The 17,756-nt window shown below is 39.7% G+C and overlaps 1 protein-coding gene across 1 annotated transcript; it reads left to right on the top strand.

The window, feature by feature from the left end:
- Nucleotides 1-557: 557 nt before the first annotated feature.
- Nucleotides 558-15,768, top strand: LOC110964036 (vesicular glutamate transporter 1-like). The gene is made up of 13 exons (XM_022212616.2): nucleotides 558-1,447; nucleotides 7,295-7,547; nucleotides 8,214-8,332; nucleotides 8,416-8,530; nucleotides 8,648-8,735; nucleotides 9,545-9,631; nucleotides 10,203-10,339; nucleotides 10,687-10,836; nucleotides 10,952-11,084; nucleotides 11,583-11,693; nucleotides 11,780-11,907; nucleotides 12,838-12,907; nucleotides 13,995-15,768. Exons 1-13 carry the CDS (start codon nucleotides 1,386-1,388, stop codon nucleotides 14,285-14,287), a joined length of 1,746 nt encoding a protein of 581 aa, XP_022068308.2. The 5' UTR covers nucleotides 558-1,385; the 3' UTR covers nucleotides 14,288-15,768.
- The last annotated feature ends 1,988 nt before the right edge of the window (nucleotides 15,769-17,756 follow it).

The raw sequence follows: 17,756 nt of genomic DNA, 5'->3' as shown, positions 1-17,756 counted from the left end.
TTTAAAAAAGTAAAATGAAGTTCAGTGGTGGAATAAAAGGAATAATAGTACACAGTGAACGTCCTGCATTGAAAGTATAACTTGAGTTAAAGTGTGTTTAGTTATATTAAACGTACCAAATTGATCACTGATTAATGGACTATAGTTTAAACTGCACTAAAATGGATGTATAATTTAATTAATGATAAAACATCTGTTTTTATTTGTGCAAAAATCTTGATTATTAGAGTAATTACAGCTGTTGGTGACGCAAAAAGTTAAATATTTTACTGAAGTGTTTCAAATTTATGCTAAAGTAGAGTACTTAAGTAAATCTATCCTCACACATAATTAGAGCAATGCAGTATTCTTCTCTTAAACTCTTTATAACCTGGGCATTCATTATTTACAGTTATAGTGACCATGTAGTCCTTTGAGCTTCCTATCAACATCTCCTCAAAGAAAGAATACCTCCTGTTTGTTACTTTTATTCAGCTTCACCAGCCACATGTCCTAAATGAATCTTATAAAGTAAACGTATTGAGCAGCTCTCACACCCATATCTAAGTGCTCGCAGTGTTGATGCATTATGGCGCTCTGCTGCTGCTGCTGTGACGCACAGGAGACGCTCAGATCAACGCACAACAAAGTAGAACCACCAAATCTGGAACCTGCCTCATCTCCATAAATCATTGCCACCTTTTTTCTTTTACTTTTAATTTTTCTGCGCATCTATGGTCTTTTTTTAAATCGAATGTGTGGCCTTGAAAGCTCAAATAACCAACAGTCCACCCACAGTCATCCCTGCGCCCTGCCCACCTCGTCCTCCAAATACCTGGGAAGTCTGTTAATATGCTTCGATCGGACACTGTTTACTCCAACTCTCTCCATTCAAGGCTCTGTGCGCTCCCAGAATAGCCGCCGCTCGGAGAGTCGGTGCTTAAAACGCCGGGCTGCGGGGAAGGAAGTGACATGCTACCTTCCACTCACTACACACACTTGGAGAGATTAGCGCGCAGGGAGCAGTAATCTGTTTTCAGGACCACGGCCAGAGACACCGTTTGGCCATGAATCCTGTCGAAAGTTGCCAGCGGCGCGCTGCGAACCTTTACGGACACCAAAGAGTGTAAAGAAGTTCGTTTGGACCTCAAGGACTCTGGAAAAGTGGAGCTGAAAGATGATGATTTTACACAAAGGCACCTGAAGTGAGCTAAATCTCTGGACAATCTGAGCCGCTGACTGTAGATTCTGTTGCACTGCGGGTTAAGGAGCCTGGTGACCAAGTGAAATCTTACTATTTTTTATGTGAGTGAGAAGAACGAGGAACAGGGAGCCGAGGAGAAGGGTGTGCGCTCAGTCGGGAGCGCGCAAAGACTGTACGTTGGTCCGGTCCTGGAGTCGTGAGGATGGAGATCCGGCCGGACAGGTTTAAGGCCGTGGCAGCCAAGACTCTCGGGAAAATCTACGGGTATGTAAAACCCCTGTGGGTCCAGATACAACCGGAGAACAGCGGGCTGCACTTAAATGTTAAAAATAAAGTTTAAGTTAGAGATAATCTGGGCAGCTGGAGGAGAGTTTTAGTTACTGCTCTAACTGGAGCATTTGTCATTTGAGAAGATAGGAGATAAAGAAAAGATCAAGGTGTCCATGATCCTGGATAACCACATCTGCCTCCACAGTCACTTTGTGAGGCATTGTAGGCGTATAGAAGTATTTTCTCAGAGCGCTCTGGCACCTAAAAGTAATCTCTACAGTCTCTTTCACACGCAATGCTACGTAAACTATCCTCACATGCTTCTAAGGAATAAAAAAAGCTGAATTAAGTTTCATATTAGGCGCAAACTGTCCCGTCAGTGTAAGATGAAGCGTTGGATCAATAAGTGGATCCATTTCTTCAAGCTTTCCTGCAGTGCTGTCACATTGCTAAATCGCATGAGACTTGTCACACCTTTATCTTGTGGACTGAACAATCAGACATTATGTCTCTATGAATTACTTTTCATAATGTGGTGTATTTATTTATTTATTCCTCCCAGTGTTTAGTGTAGAGGAGGCCTGAGAGGCTTTTATTTTGTCACACACTTCATTATTGGAAAGCAGCTCCAGGAAAACTGTCAGTAGGTGAAGGCTGCAGCCTCTTTGCATTGTCAGGAAGAAAACCTGTGATGGGTCAAGGTCAGATCAAGCAAGAAAATCTGACATTTTTGGACATAATGAGGCATGTCAGTGTGGCTTTTTTAAAAACTTCCATATCTCTTATTGATCCTATTGGCAGAAAGCTGCAAAAATAAATACTAAATGCATTCGTGAACAGTGTGTGAGGTTGCGAGGTGTGATGAGCCTGGTCAGTGATCTGAAAGCAAAGAAAAAAAAAAGGTATTGATGGACTCCCCTTTCTTTCTCTCGGGATTTGATGCAGCGTCTAAACACTTAAATCCTCTCCAGAAATAGCCTCTCCTCGTCCAAGCTGTCGGCCCACGTAAATCCCTGCAGGCCGTACACCTTGGACACTTGTCTCTCTTCCTCTAAGTAGCCCGATAGCTCGTCATTGCGTCCCTTCCCCCTCCTCCTCCCCAGCTTCCTTCCTTCCTACCTACCTACCTTCCTCGGGGCTTCTGACAGGCAGGATAAGGCCGGAGAGCGCGCGGCTATCGGTTCCGTGAAGCGCACGTGCTCTCAGGTGCTCCCCAGGTGCGTCGCTGCTGTGCGTAACGCGCAATGGGCACGCGACGTCCCCAACGGGGTCGCACAGAGAGAGGAGCAGGCAGATGGTTTCTGCGTGAAAAATGTGTTGTTGTGAAGGAATGGATCTGTCTCTGCTGCTCTGTTTCATCATTTTCAATTGTTTTATCTGGAATTCTAGTTTAAATCAAGATCCCACAGCAGCCACTTCACTGATGTACAACCAACTGATAGTCTCCTCCTGTCATTCATCCATTCTATTTTAAGCCTCGTTTATTTGGGCTTCTTCAATGAAATGTTCTCTCTAATGTTTGATCAATAATGCTATAATATGATTGACAGTCCATATCAGAGGGCACACTGACATGTGAGTAGGGTATGAGAGAAAAATAGCTCGTTCAAGTGCATGATTTGGCTTTTTTGTTTCTTCAAGAGGAATATTTTTGCAGTTAAATTCTGTAATTGATGTCCAAAATGTACTTATTTTGTTATGTTACAATGTTTGTAGCAGTAGGTACAGTGCTATGAGGCTTTTCACTCTTTCAAACACCACTTTTTTGACCCATCTCTTATCCAATCAATGATTCTGAGCTGCTGAACTGACCTGACATTTGTCCTTGACGTATGAATTAAGAGATTAACCCGAAGAGACACCCAAGTCTACTCAATGAACAGCAAGGGCAATAGGAAATCAGCATGCTTGTGTATGATTAAAATTCAAAACTGTGCTTCTCCTCACTGAGGTTAAGTTGCTCCCCCAGATTTGCTGCACTCAGATCTGTCCTCGTGGTGTAAGTGCAACTAGGAGAAGGTCAGCTAGCTTGGAAGGATTACAAAGGATTTTCCTTAACTCGGGGTCAGTCATGAAAAGTCAACTGATACGATCAAGAAAATGTGGTAAAAAATCGCTGTGTTGCAGAGGAAGAAAACTCCACATGGACACAATCCAGATGCAGGGAAATAAATTGGTGTCGAGGAAGACAGAAATGTTGTGAATTGTGTGTTAGACTCTGCGTGAGTCAGGGGAGCTGACGGTAAAAGGCAGGGTTAAAGATGAAGAGGAGACAGGAAGAATGAAGCGAGAGGCCCGCCCAGACAAAAATAGTCCGAGAGAGCCAGAGATATAAATAATTTACCAGTGAGAATCATTAATACTTGATCAGTGTTGAAGATTGTTGGAACCCCTGCTTACAGTAACTAACAGAGCATGTATGTTTTATAATTGTGGGGCTGTTGTTTCCTCATCTCTGCTGGTTTGTTTGCAGGAATTCTGCTGTTGGAGCTTCTCTTTTTGTCATTTGATATCTTAGTATCCAGTTCTTTTTTTAAATCTTCACCTGAAACACATTTTATAAACCTCGACAGCTGCGAGATCTGCTGCTGTAAGCTTTGCTGGTTTGATAGTGTGATGACACAACTGGCAGGATTAACCTGGTGAGCTAACAGTATACATGAACAAAGGCGTGTGTCACGTATTCTTAATGCTATTGAGGATCTAAGAATGACACATTTTTTGGTTGAAATGTAAAGAAATCTGAGGCGTGTGTTCAAATTGATGATTTGTGATTATCTGTCTCTCTCTACTTTCATTTATCGTCTCTAAAAAGATGTAAACCTTTAAAAAAAAGTGAATAAATAAACAGCATCACAGTTCTGTTTTGCCAGTATCTGTCAGTGGTGAGGTTAAGAGCAGCACTACAAAAAATAATGTTCAAATTCAATTAAACAATAACTATAATATGACAATCTGCATCAGTAATCAAATCCTAATAAAATCATGTTCAACCAGCTAACTACACTGAGTTCAGGAAATTATCTTTTTTTCTTCAGTCAGAGGTATTGTTGTGCATAAACACAAGTTTAAAAGTTGATTTTAATTAAAAAGGAATTGTTTGAAGAAGTACTTCCACATTATTCAACTGGAATTTTTGCATGTTTTGCATTTAATTACATTAAAGTTAGCCAGTTACATGAATAAAGTTGCTCCAATAGTGACATACTGAGGTGAAGAAAAATGTAATCAAGCCAATTTCATTACGTTACCTCAACTCGAATTTAGTTTTAAATAAACTAATGCTAGAATTTGACTTTAAAATACACAACAATATTAAACTGAGGCAACTACCAACCTCATTATGTCAACCCAACCCTTCAAAATAATGTTGGTAACTTCAAAGGTTTACCTAAATCATTAAATTTGACTTTTTGCAACCTTGCATTTAATTTAGTGTTGGGAATTGATCCCTTGAATGACTTTTTAGAGCTTTGAATGAAAATATCACATATCTGCATCTGCCTAACTGATAGTAATTAAGATAAACTTAGACCGCAACCAGTTCTCCACAAATGATTCTACAAAGCTCTCAACAACTAAAAAAAAATCCAACAAAAAGTGAAGACTGACGCCAAACTTTATGAAAATATATTTTTTTTCCATAAATGAATGCCCAACAGTAAGGGCGTGGAGATAATATAAAACAGAGAAGCAACATGAAGTTCCCACCTGGAGAGCTGTGCTTCTTTTTACTCTTTCAAAATAAAAGTCAATGCATTATGTTGGATGTAATGACAGTTTTTGCTTTATTTGTAGCTAGATTACAGAGTCTGAATGCAAATTTCACATAATTATAACTGTTAAAATTCCGAGGAAAACTTTAAATTGACAGTATGGGCTTAAATCTTTATATAAAGAACTACATATTTAATTACAGATGATTATTGTTGTTTTCATGTAAATCTAAGTGTAATTTCAGAAGGCAGGACAATAAATACTGTCTAAAACATACAAAATTGTAAGAGAGAAAGAGAATTTAGCATTAAAATAACTGTTTGGTTGTTCATTTACAGTTAATTTCTGTAATTTTATGACCATTTCTATACATTTTTTAAAAAGCAAAACAGAAACTAATGTAAATTTATTGTGTTATTTCCGTAAACTTAGATTTTTACAGTGCATTTATCAAAGTGACTTGTAAAATAGTGGATGAGGTATTCAGAGCTGCAGGTATATGTTATAAAATGTGTCTAGACACACACTAAAGACATGAAGACAGTACATACAAATCAACTTTTTTGGCATTTAACTGTATTGGCCTTTTTTAAATTGCTCTGCTGTTGCTGTAATTGAGTTGTTTCAGTGTGTTTTTCACAGGGGAACTGATGTTTGTCAGATTTCATATATTCATTTGATACTAATCTGCATAAGCAGCTGTATGGCTTACAATATCCAGGCTTGTAGTTAGAGACTGTCATCCCGGCCATGATAAGTATTCACAATGGTCACTGTTATTAATGGGGCACCCTGATGATAAGAGTCTTCATAAGAATCATAATATGGAATCAGATAAGAATCATGATACACTTAAATGTGGTTCCTTTCACCTCCCTGTGTCCTTACAACCAGCTCCCAGAAAAAATAGTCTATAAAATACACTCCAACCCTCCACTCCAAGCTTGAAGGTTGTATTTTGGCTAAAAGCTGAGTTGACTGATGCATTTGGCTCAAGTATAACAGAGTACTGTGTGTATAATTTAGCTGTAAATCACATTTACCAGACAGAGCCTATTGGAATATTTGTTTTCAGCTTTTTCATATGTGTGAAAACCATAACTGTGTATAATAAATAAAGGTGAATTATGAAAGCAGCTCTGTGCTCCGACAGCTAGAGCCGCAGAGCTCCAGTCTGATGTGAGAACTCAGCATTGCATATGTCATGTTTAATAAATGACTGCTGCTTTTGGATACATATTTGATGCTTGTTAGAGGCGGCCAGAGGTCACGGTTTCTCAGGCTTTCTCAGAAAGCGTAGGTAGCTTTGTCTGAAAAGAGAAGAGGAGCACGAGTTTCTGTCTTTTATTCGCGTTGTTTCCCTCGCTGTTGGCCGGTTCTGTCAGGAGATCTGCAAACCAAACTTCTCAATACATTAACACCTTGAGAAGACATTAGAAGTCAAAGCTTTTCCAGCCGAGCCTTAGCGGGGGGAGACAAACAGCCAACTGTGCTGACTGTCTTTTGTTGTGGTGCTGCAGTTACATGTCGAACCGACAGCGAGAAAAACTGTCTGAACATCCAGATCTTTGCACTTTTATCAAGCCAAGCTGTCAGTCAGCGAGGCCTTCAGAGGCGGATCTGTTTTCACTGTGGCAGCAGGAGTTTGGAAAACCTCAGGCTCACCGACAAACTGATGCATCTGAAAGAAAATCAACAATATAGGAGTCAAAAAGTAAACAAAACATGAACTCTGACCTTTTGGGAGGGCTGAATAAGTGTTCAAAGTTGAACCACTTCCTGTTACTGTTGAGAAGTTAATCTGAAATGTGTCGGTAAACTTTTCACTCTGACTATTTGGGAAGGATTTCTGAAATGGTTTGCATTAGAGGATGCTTTAATGTGCATTTTCAAGTTTTTTTTCTGTGGCAAACTATATTGAGAGGGCAAAAGTTGCTCTGTAATGTTAGAAAGAGAAGGTTTAACTGTTAGGTAGCCCAGAAATTCAAATAAAACTATCCCAAGCTACAATGTTTTTTTTGTTTTTTTTCAGAGAGCAGATTGTCTTAATGCAATATGCCAAAAAAGTGACTTGAAGCCAAACTATAATAGACACTTTTGGGTTTTCCGATCTCTTCCTCACAGAGCTCTTGAGAAGAAACAGGAAAATGGCGAGACCATCGAGCTGTCGGCGGAGGGCCGGCCGGAGCTGGTGGAGGAGAAAGAGATGCCCGTGGTGGACTGCACATGCTTCGGCCTGCCCAGGCGCTACATCATCGCCATCCTCTCCGGTCTTGGTTTCTGCATCTCCTTCGGTATCAGATGTAACCTGGGCGTGGCCATCGTCAGCATGGTCAACAGCCACACCATCTACAGAGACAACAAGGAGGTCATAGTGGTGAGTGACAGAGTTTGTGGCACCTTTTTCTTGAAATGAAAAAGTCAAAAACAGCATGGAAAATATTATTCACCGAGATAAATCTTTCGTGAACACATATGGCCATGAGTATGTGGACACCTGTGCACTTTTTCTTGCAGTTTAATGTTTTTTGGCTGTTTTTCATGCCTCCATCCCATCAAGTGTTTCAGTAAAAGCCATGACAGCTCAAGATCCTGGAACAAGACTCTAGCTCTCCTCAGTCGAATGTTTTAATGCCGAGCTTTTCCTGTTATGACAGATCAAAATGTCTTCTGTGAGACGGGTCAATTTGTCCCACAGGAAGCCTTAATGCTAAACCATCCGGTCATATCGCAGACAGCAGTGTGCATCAGTCAGGGAGAGGCCCTTTGCTGATTCAAAGTGGTTTGCTGGTTTAAAGCAGGTTTGGAGGTGGAAATTCTAATTTGCAGGTCAAACAAAGTGGGTTAAATGTTTAAGAGTTGAGGAGGAATACTGGTGAGTGTTCAGTAGGTGTCAGTGGTGGACCATGACACTTGCTGTCCTGGTTCTTCCTTCATGTTAGCTGCTGGTTATCCAACCTAATCTAACATCCAGCATTATGGAGTCTCTGCTCTGTTAGACACAATATTACAGATCCTCATGTCTTACTGTCTGTCCAAACAGAAAGCGCAGTTCGACTGGGATCCAGAAACAGTGGGAATGATCCATGGTTCCTTCTTCTGGGGATACATAGTCACTCAAATCCCTGGAGGCTTCATTTGCCAAAAGTTTGCAGCAAACAGGTCTGTTTATCCACCTTATTGCGCATTTCTTATTTACAGTCCAGTATATTGAATGTCAACTTTCTCTCGGTCTTCTTCCTCAGAGTGTTTGGCTTTGCTATAGTGGCCACATCTTGCCTGAACATGCTCATCCCCACAGCAGCACGGATGCACTTTGGCTGTGTTATCATCGTCAGGGTGTTTCAAGGACTTGTGGAGGTGCTTTACTTAAACAGAAAAAAAAAACTTGCAATGAGTTGGATTTCTATTTGAATAATATATCTTTAGACTATTTGTCATGGTCTAAATTCCTGCCTTTAACTTCATATCCCACAGGGGGTTTCATATCCAGCTTGTCATGGTATCTGGGCAAAATGGGCGCCCCCTCTTGAGAGAAGTCGTCTGGCCACAACAGCCTTCTGTGGTGAGTCCATGATCACCAAACCTTTAAATACTGGATGTCCATTATCACTGTACATCACATGCTACTTCATGTGGCGGAAAATTACTTTTTTCTTACTTTTTTCCAACCAACAATTCTGAGAAGTTCCTGTTTTCCTTGTTATACATTTGCTTATATATATCCTTATAAATGCCTTCGAGTTGGGGCTGCCATGATAATACTACTTTTACTATTAGCCTTCTGATACTTTTTCTATGACTTTTACTGCTACATGATAATTGTGGTCCAGAGTAGTCAATGCAACAATATTACTACAATTGTTTAAAAATGTTTTTCAACTGTGGGAAGATTCATATCTGTCACCTCCTGATGGGTTTGTCCCAGTAGAAGCCACAGTGTGGTAGCACCATCTTCCACTTCCTCTTTTTCACTTCTTATGGTTGTTAGAAACCAGCACTACCTAGGTTTGGGTGTCACCCAGATTGCTATTGACCTTGGATTATTTGAAATGTAATAATAATACGCAGTAATGTTACCTATTGTTATATATAAATATTATTACTATGGTGTCAATGTATATACTATTTTACATATCATTATTGTCGGCTCCACTACATTGCAGCACCCTTACTTTGTGCTTATTTTAGACACTTTGGCAAACTGAACTTTTGGTAAATTGCTACGGCCATTTTCACAGTTGTTTTTTTTTTTTTTTGCCAGTTTATAGACAATTGGCTTGAGTGATAACACAGGTGGCAGATTTATATGTGACATACAAATGAAAAACAACCTAAAGTGCTCCCCTAAGCCCAGTCTTTCTCCCTGTTTAGGTTCTTATGCTGGTGCTGTGATCGCCATGCCGTTAGCTGGAATCCTCGTGCAGTACTCTGGATGGTCGTCTGTTTTCTACGTCTACGGTGAGAAACCTTTGACTTTTTGATCTAAGGAATTCATGAAATGTGGACTGAACATTGATTCTAAGTGTTTAAAAAAAACTGAAGCAGGATCTTTGTACCGAACTACAACACATTTGTAGTAACATGCAGTGTGACTGTTTTCACAGTAAAGCTAACAGAAGACTGACAGTCATGAATCTGGAGCAACTATAAAAACATTAAAGGATGATTCTTGTGTTAACAGTGACAACGTAGAGACTGACACATACCGAAACTGTGAGCACAGGAAACCATAAAAGGTCACCACCAGAAATTCAAAAGTAGGCTAAAGAAATAGCTTAATAACATTTCCAAAATGTGAATAAGGGATATGGACTACTGGTTTGGATAAATTAGATCTAAATGTGAAACAAATGATGAGACTATATATGTATAAAACAGACCCCTCACACGCAGTGTTAGAGAACTGAACATTTAATTCTGTACCAAAGCATCTGCAGTCCAAATATCTGTTCTTTTTGGCCTTTCTTCCACTTTTAAATTGCTCCTTTTTCTCCACTCCTGTCAAATAACCCTCCACCTCTACCTACAGGCACTTTTGGTGTCTTCTGGTACTGTTTCTGGATCTTGGTGTCGTATGAGAGTCCAGCCATTCACCCCACCATCACTGACGAGGAGAGGAAGTACATTGAGGAGAGCATCGGCGAATCCGCCCAACATACAGTCACGGTCAGTGCATGCAGCTTCAAAATACCTCAAACTCTGAACCACATCATAATGACTGAGGTTAAACACATCGTTGTGTCTTGTTCTGACATTTTCATAAAAGTGGATAGTTTGCAGCATGCTGGTACTATTTTTGTTCATTGCAGAAGTCCTAAATAAGGATGAGGTCATGTAGATATTTTAAAGATGAGTGCATCGATGGTAAACAAACGTGCAGAGTCAGATGAACAAATAACAGCTTATCACAATAAAAGCACATCAGTTATTTACTGATCATATTTTTATGTAAATAACTGCATGTTTGTGCTGAACAAAATCACTAAAACTGGTTGCCCGTGTTGCTCTTGCAGAAGTTCAACACACCGTGGAGGGCCTTCTTCACCTCCATGCCGGTGTACGCCATCATTGTGGCAAATTTCTGCAGGAGCTGGACCTTCTACTTGCTCCTCATCAGCCAGCCTGCGTACTTCGAGGAAGTGTTTGGGTTCGAGATTAGCAAGGTGACGGAAACCAAATGTGGGCAGTGGGTTGGAACAAAAGCTTCCACATGTGTCTGCAGTGATCATCATCATCAGAGGGCTTCGATCTGACTTTTTTCCTCTCTTTCCTATCAAGGTGGGCATAGTGTCTGCACTCCCCCATCTGGTTATGACCATCATCGTGCCCATCGGTGGCCAGCTTGCCGACTATCTGCGCTCCAACCACATCATGACCACCACCAACGTCAGAAAGCTTATGAACTGCGGAGGTGAAGACGCACAAATGCAACTGCAAAAATGAAGCACATGCATGTACTAGAGATATGGCAAACTCACTGCCCATTGTTAAAATACCATAGAAATGCACATAAAATAGCATTTCTCTGCCTTTTCAACACTTTGCAGTCAGACAATAAACAGTCACTCAGCTAATTACAGCATTAACCACATGTAAACTGGTGTGAGGAAACATTTGCTGCATTCGGAGGAAGTGATGACTCACTGTAAAGCAGAAGCCCTGAATCTGTTTGCTATTTTTGCTCCATAGAAATAAATTGATAGCAAAGTGAATTGGAGAAGCGTGCAGCGTCCTGTACATATCACTCAGCAACTTGAGATACCTGCCCTGTCAACTGCACCTTATGAAAACAAAGGAATGGACTAAAAATAAAAATAACCTGCAGCTAAATATGGATCTTAGATTGAAGCATAATGTATTAAAGTGACTCTTTGTTTGCTTCTGTGCTTGTGATGCTGCTGTGGATCAGGGTTTGGGATGGAGGCGACGCTGCTGCTGGTGGTTGGTTTCTCTCACACTAAAGGTGTTGCCATTACATTCCTGGTGCTGGCTGTGGGATTCTCTGGTTTTGCCATTTCAGGTGAAACTCAATGTGTAATTTAAAACATTATGGTGTTTTGTAGATTTGGTGGATCTCTAATCTTTTGTTTTGTTATTCTTCATAAGGTTTTAATGTGAACCACCTGGACATTGCTCCACGGTATGCGAGTATCCTCATGGGTATCTCCAATGGGGTGGGCACTCTGTCTGGGATGGTGTGTCCACTTATAGTTGGTGCCATGACGAAGCATAAGGTGAGAGTACAGACATGCACACATATAAAGAGTGACACTGTATACGGACACATTTAACCCTCTTGTTGTCCTCATTTATGGACACCAAAAAATATAGTTTCCTTGTCTGAAAAAATCCAACAATTCAGCAAAAAAATCCACAAGTATCTGAAAATTTGGAAAACCTTCAGGAAGAAAATTCCAATAATTTCTTAAAATTTTACCTTAAAACTTCTATTTAAAAAAAATCCCCAAATTTGGCAAGAAAATTCTTGGAAATATTTTCAAAAAATGAGTAAAAATCTTCAAAAAAAATACCAAAAATATCTAAAGTGATTACATACATATAAGTAAAACTTCTAATATTTTCTTTAAGAACATTCACAAAAAAATCAACCGAAATCCAGCGAATTTCGCTGGATTTTGGTTGATTTTTTTGGTGAATGTTCTTAGGAAACATTTTTTAACATTTCTTTTTTCCCACCAAAAAATGTTCAAAGATTTCCCAAAATAGTTGAAAATGTGGACATCAGAAGTTTCACTGTGAAAATATATATATACATTTTCCACATTTTCAAACTTTCAACCGTGTCAGTTTTGACTCGCAGGACAACGCGAGGTTTAATTTATTTATCTTGTGGCAGGATGTTAGTCATCTTCGATTAACTATCAACAACAGCAGCAGAGGTGTCACTTCCTTTAGAACATTTCCATGAGTCATGTTCAGAGAAATCTGTCACTGAAGAGTAAATTACATCAGTTTAGAGCATACAGAGTAGCTCAATATAGCAGAGAACCAGAATTTCCACTTCTAAAATACAACACGTGAAAAACTCTGAATGTGTTTTTAACTTTAGTATATTTTAAAGTCACAGTAGGAAACGAAACCCGCTTTTCATGTATGTAACTTCTCTCATATGCCTTTTTTTCTCTCTTATTCTTCCTGAACAGACACGGGAGGAGTGGCAGGGTGTGTTTCTTATCGCCTCGCTCGTTCATTATGGAGGTGTTATATTCTATGGTGTGTATTTATCCTCTTATCTATTCAGTCACGTTTATAACAAGACGGTCCCATATGTTTGTGTAGATATTCTTCTTGTCATCTTAATATACAGGGTGTCCATAAAGTCTCTTTACGGTTTTAAGAATTTATTACAAAGGCAGTTGGTAAGGTATCCTAACCAGATTTGTTTTATTGTAATCGGTGGTTGTCAAAGATTTTCTACCTCATTTAATACACCTCTATAGGGGCACCGTTAGTTGCACGAAGCACATCAAGACAGTACTCGACTTCTTGCCATGTTTGTTGTAGCATAGCCTCATCAGTGGCGGCAATGGCATCAGAAATCTTGTGCTTCAAGTCAGTAACGTATGGGACATTACTGACTTGAAGCACAAGATTTCTGATACTTTGTTCGATACAAGATATCTTTAACATAACCCCATAGAAAAGTCCAAGGGAGTGATATCTGGTGAACGTGGTGGCCGGGGCATTGGCCCATCCCTTCCAATCCACCGGTCTGAGGAGCAGCCATTTTTTAGGGTTTCATTTAACAGTACATCTTTCACCAACAGCATACCTGAAACACACAATTTCAATGTGATTACAAACTTTAGTAAACACTGATTACTATAAAACAAATCTGGTTAAGATATCTTATCAACTGCTTTTGCAATAAATTCTTAACATTGTAAAGAGACTTTATGGACACCCTGTATGGCAATCTAGTACTGTTGTGATACTGAGATCTTAGATATGCATTCAATTTTGCACACTGGATAAATACGAGTAACTTTTTGCACATTGCAAACTTTTCTACATTAGAGATTTTCTGCTTTTTTGCACACTGCATTTTAAAAAAATATTTATTTAATACTTCACTCTAAGTCTTCAGTTTTAATAAATTAAATAAATTCCATTTTAATCCTTACGTGTATTAACTCTGTGCATATATCTGTCTATCAAACAACAAGAACTACACAGCAGTCTGTCTGTTAATGCAACCATAGTGGAAGTTCAGTAAAGAAGTCCTGCAGGTTTGTTGTCAGCTCTGTTAAAGGTGATATTCTGTAACTGATTCATGCAGCTGATTGTCTGTGTGCTGCAGGCCTCTTTGCATCTGGAGAAAAACAGGCCTGGGCCGAACCAGAGCAGCTGAGCGATGAGAAATGTGGCATCCTGGATGAGGACGAGCTCGCGAATGAGACAGAGGAACTGTATCGTACGAGCGGCGGTGCCGGCTACGGAGCCATGAACCAGGGGTCGGATCCCAACGGAGGCGGAGGCGTGGGAGGAGGAGGAGGCTGGGTCTCCGACTGGGACAAAACCGAGGAGTACGTCCAACCAGCTGGAACCAATAATTATCTTTACGGAGGAGAGGGAGACCGAGAGCTGACATAAAACCAGCAGATCCTCCTCAGAAACAGTGTTTCAACAATTGGAGTCTCACCTGATGGCATGAAAAACTTTGGATTTAAAATGGAAAGTGGGAAGGGACAATTTTCAGCAGGTCTGAACTGATTTCAAGAGACTGCACAGTGGTGGTGGAGACATTAGTAGATGTAAAGTGTGTGTTTGTGTGTGATTGCAGTTGTGATGATCTAAGTAAGAGTGTTGTAGGAGACATCGGCCTTCCTGTTGGGGGAGTGCTGAGCTGTAGGCCTGGTGTGGCTTCCTTTGGTGTTTATTTGTTGTAACGATTGTAGAAATTTCTGTATGAACTGAAACAACATGGATTTAAGTCATTTGCCTCGCATTTCTATCTGAATCATTCAAGATTTTAATTTTTGGAGGCACTCATACTCACTCTCACATTTCATTTTTTTTTAAATCAAACTTTCTGCCACCCACAGCAGAGAATGCACCTCTGACAGTCTTCATGCAATAATATGAAATCTTATTTCCTAAGAACAGTGTTGTTTTGACCTTAATCTGCACACTTTCAAGAAAAAGCATGCCACTTGTGCCAATACAACAAAATATTTTGTTCTGTAGTATTGGTTTACCACTGAGAAAGTAATTGAACACCTGCAAATAATACTGTACTGCAGCTTTCTGTGAAGTTGTCACTTTTAAATAGCCCGTATTAACATTTTTAGACACAATTTTGATTTCCTCACGCAAAACTGTACCAGGCCTCAAACCTCTCTGCCTGCCGACTAACTGGGGATTTAAAACGCCTCATAATTGACTAGAAGGAAGGGAAGCTGGCTCTTTTTAATTTAGTTCGTTAGTTAGAGCAACTTTTGTTTTTATCAGGCATCTTTGAGGTTGTTTTCTTTCAAGTCCAACACAATTTTGTTCTTTCACTTTACATCTAATACGTGATGTTATTCTGTCGTGCTAAGGAGGCAATTCATGCTCTTAAGAAGCACAGTTTGCTGTCAGTATATATCCTAGAAAACCCAACATATGCACTCTGTCACAGGGGCAAAGCACAAAAGCACTGAGCCAAGACTGTGGTTTGACCCCCGGTTACGTAGAAATAAAAGGTGCACTTTTGACGCCCTTTGCTTTATTTCATAGTGCTGCAAATCTAAGATGGAAAATGGACAATAAAACATCAGCATTTCCCTGTACAGGAGCAATATGTTTAATCTGTGTTAGTAGATGTTGTAATGTCTCTAGCTAGTCCCAAAATGAAGGTTTAAAATGAAAACATATACCCAACGTAGGACATGGGATGGTTCTGTTTCACTGAGTGGAATCCACTGATAGAATGAATATTAAATGTTAGGATTTTTACAGTTTTTCTTTTACATTTTTCATTAATTTATTGTTCAATGTTTTGTTCTGGATTCTAAACTCAAATCGTATATGTAAAAAAAAAAAAAAAATCATGTACATGTTGGAAAATATTGAATAATAAAACCTAGAGGTGATCACGCCTGTACAGTCATTATGGCAGTTTAAGCTGCTGCGTTGCTGCCATGTTTATGCTTTAATGTTTGCTGGTGCAGAAACTATCTCGCTATAAATAGATGATTTCAATGCAGTGCTACATTTTTAATCAGCTTTGTTTGTAATTACAGCACCTGTTTTGTCTTGTTCCGGCCAACTCTCCTCTGCTTCATGCATGATTCAGCCTCTAATAATGTAGGTCTCTAAGCCCTCTGATTCCCAGGTTTCATGTTGCCTCTAATGCTGTACTCCTCTCCACACAGCGTATTGATTACCGAGCTGAAGCCTAAGGAGCATTGAAATGGAGGAAAAATTGATTTGGATGGCACCAGAACAAGGGGCTCACCAGTTTTCCCGCAGCCAGTGAGAAGAAGAAGAAGTGCAGAGGCTCAGGGATTCACCGTCACTGCTCTGCCCCGGTCTCTAAAATCAATCGGATTATCCTGAACCCATCTGCCAGGAAGAGAGAGGAGGAGCAGGAGACGCATATTCATCTTCGCTGATATCTGATAATGCTGCAGCACTACATCCCCTGTGCTTTGTTCGTACCTTTGCGTGGCATTATGTTGCAGGATGAGCAAAGGCAAAGGATACAAAGAAGAAAGGGCCGGAAAAAGGAAAGGAGAGCAGCAATTTTTAGAAGTACATCAGATATCTGGTGGTGTGTGTCAACTATAAGTGGAATTAGAAAAAGATGCATAGATGTACAGACAGGTGATGATTTAACCCTCTTGTTGTCCTGTGTGTCATAACTGACCCGGTTGAAAGTTTGAAAATATGGGGAAAATATATATATTTTCAGAGTGAAACTTCTGATGTCCACATTTTCAACATTTTTGGGAAACTTTGAACATTTTTTGGTGGAAAAAAAGAAATGTTAAAAATGTTTCTTCAGAACATTCACAAAAAAAAATCAACCAAAATCCATTTCCCTAAAAGAAAGGAGGAAAAAAAAAGGAAAAATTATTGTTTCAGCTCAAAAATGCAAAATAAAGAAAATTAATATTACCATTAATTTAACTATCTGGGATTTTCAAGTTGAGACAATAAACACCGTTTTACTTGTTGTGGCCTTTAACCACTATAAAGTCACAATGTAACTTAAAATACACTGTTTTTGGTCCATGTTACACTTGTCCCCCCCCCTTGGCTCATCAGTTAGTTTTTTTATCTTATTTCTCTGCCAAGAAACGCAGTTATGTGATGATTGGCAAGATTACTCAAAAATGGAAAAATGGATTTGGATGAAATTTTCAGGGAAGATTTGATGCATGACCCAACTGATTAGATTTTGGAAGGGATGCAGTTTATAGTCTGGATCAACGGATTTGTTAATGATTTCTGGGTCATCCCGAGATAGCAGTACGGTCACTGTAACCATGACAACAAGTGAACACTACATCAGCTGCCTGTTGACGATCACATGATTGCGATCCTTCAACAAATGGACCTCTGCGGACTTATCAGGACTTTTCCATTGGATATTATACAATGACTGAGCAGCCTTGGTGCAGCATTGTGCTCTCTGAGAGCTTTTCTTGTTTAGTTTTGTTTAAAAAAAAAACAGCCATACCTTTATTTGTGGTAGTAGAGATACAATCAGGAAACTGAATAAGACAGATTAATATAGCATAAATGTGGAATAGAGGGCCACAATCTGCACTGTTGCAGGGATATGGTACCTGAAACCTTTCCTCTAAGAAAACTATACTTTAAACATATTCCAGCACAGCACAGTTATTCTGGCTTGTCCAGTTTGTTAGGTTTACAGAGTGGCTAGTAAGACAATTCTTATATTATTCACTAACACACCCTCTGAGCAGGCTGTTGAATGGCAAAGGTTGTAATGGAGGCACCATCCTGAAATTTAAAAAGTTTTTCTTGGCTGTTTGAAGATATGTTTTGAGCCCTCAGTCACATATCTGCTGTAAAAACATTCACACAGAAAATGTCAAGTGACTGATCAGCT

Source organism: Acanthochromis polyacanthus, chromosome 19 (assembly GCF_021347895.1).
Source record: "Acanthochromis polyacanthus isolate Apoly-LR-REF ecotype Palm Island chromosome 19, KAUST_Apoly_ChrSc, whole genome shotgun sequence".
NCBI classification, from domain to species: Eukaryota; Metazoa; Chordata; class Actinopteri; family Pomacentridae; genus Acanthochromis; species Acanthochromis polyacanthus.
This window is presented reverse-complemented; position numbering and strand designations above follow the sequence as displayed.

Coding starts and splice junctions, on each gene's coding strand:
- LOC110964036 (XM_022212616.2), top strand. CDS start 1,386: ATGGAGATCCGGCCGGACAGGTTTAAGGCCGTGGCAGCCAAGACTCTC. Junction 11,085..11,582: donor AAAGCTTATGAACTGCGGAG/GTGAAGACGCAC, acceptor GCTGTGGATCAG/GGTTTGGGATGGAGGCGACG. Junction 11,908..12,837: donor GTGCCATGACGAAGCATAAG/GTGAGAGTACAG, acceptor CTTCCTGAACAG/ACACGGGAGGAGTGGCAGGG.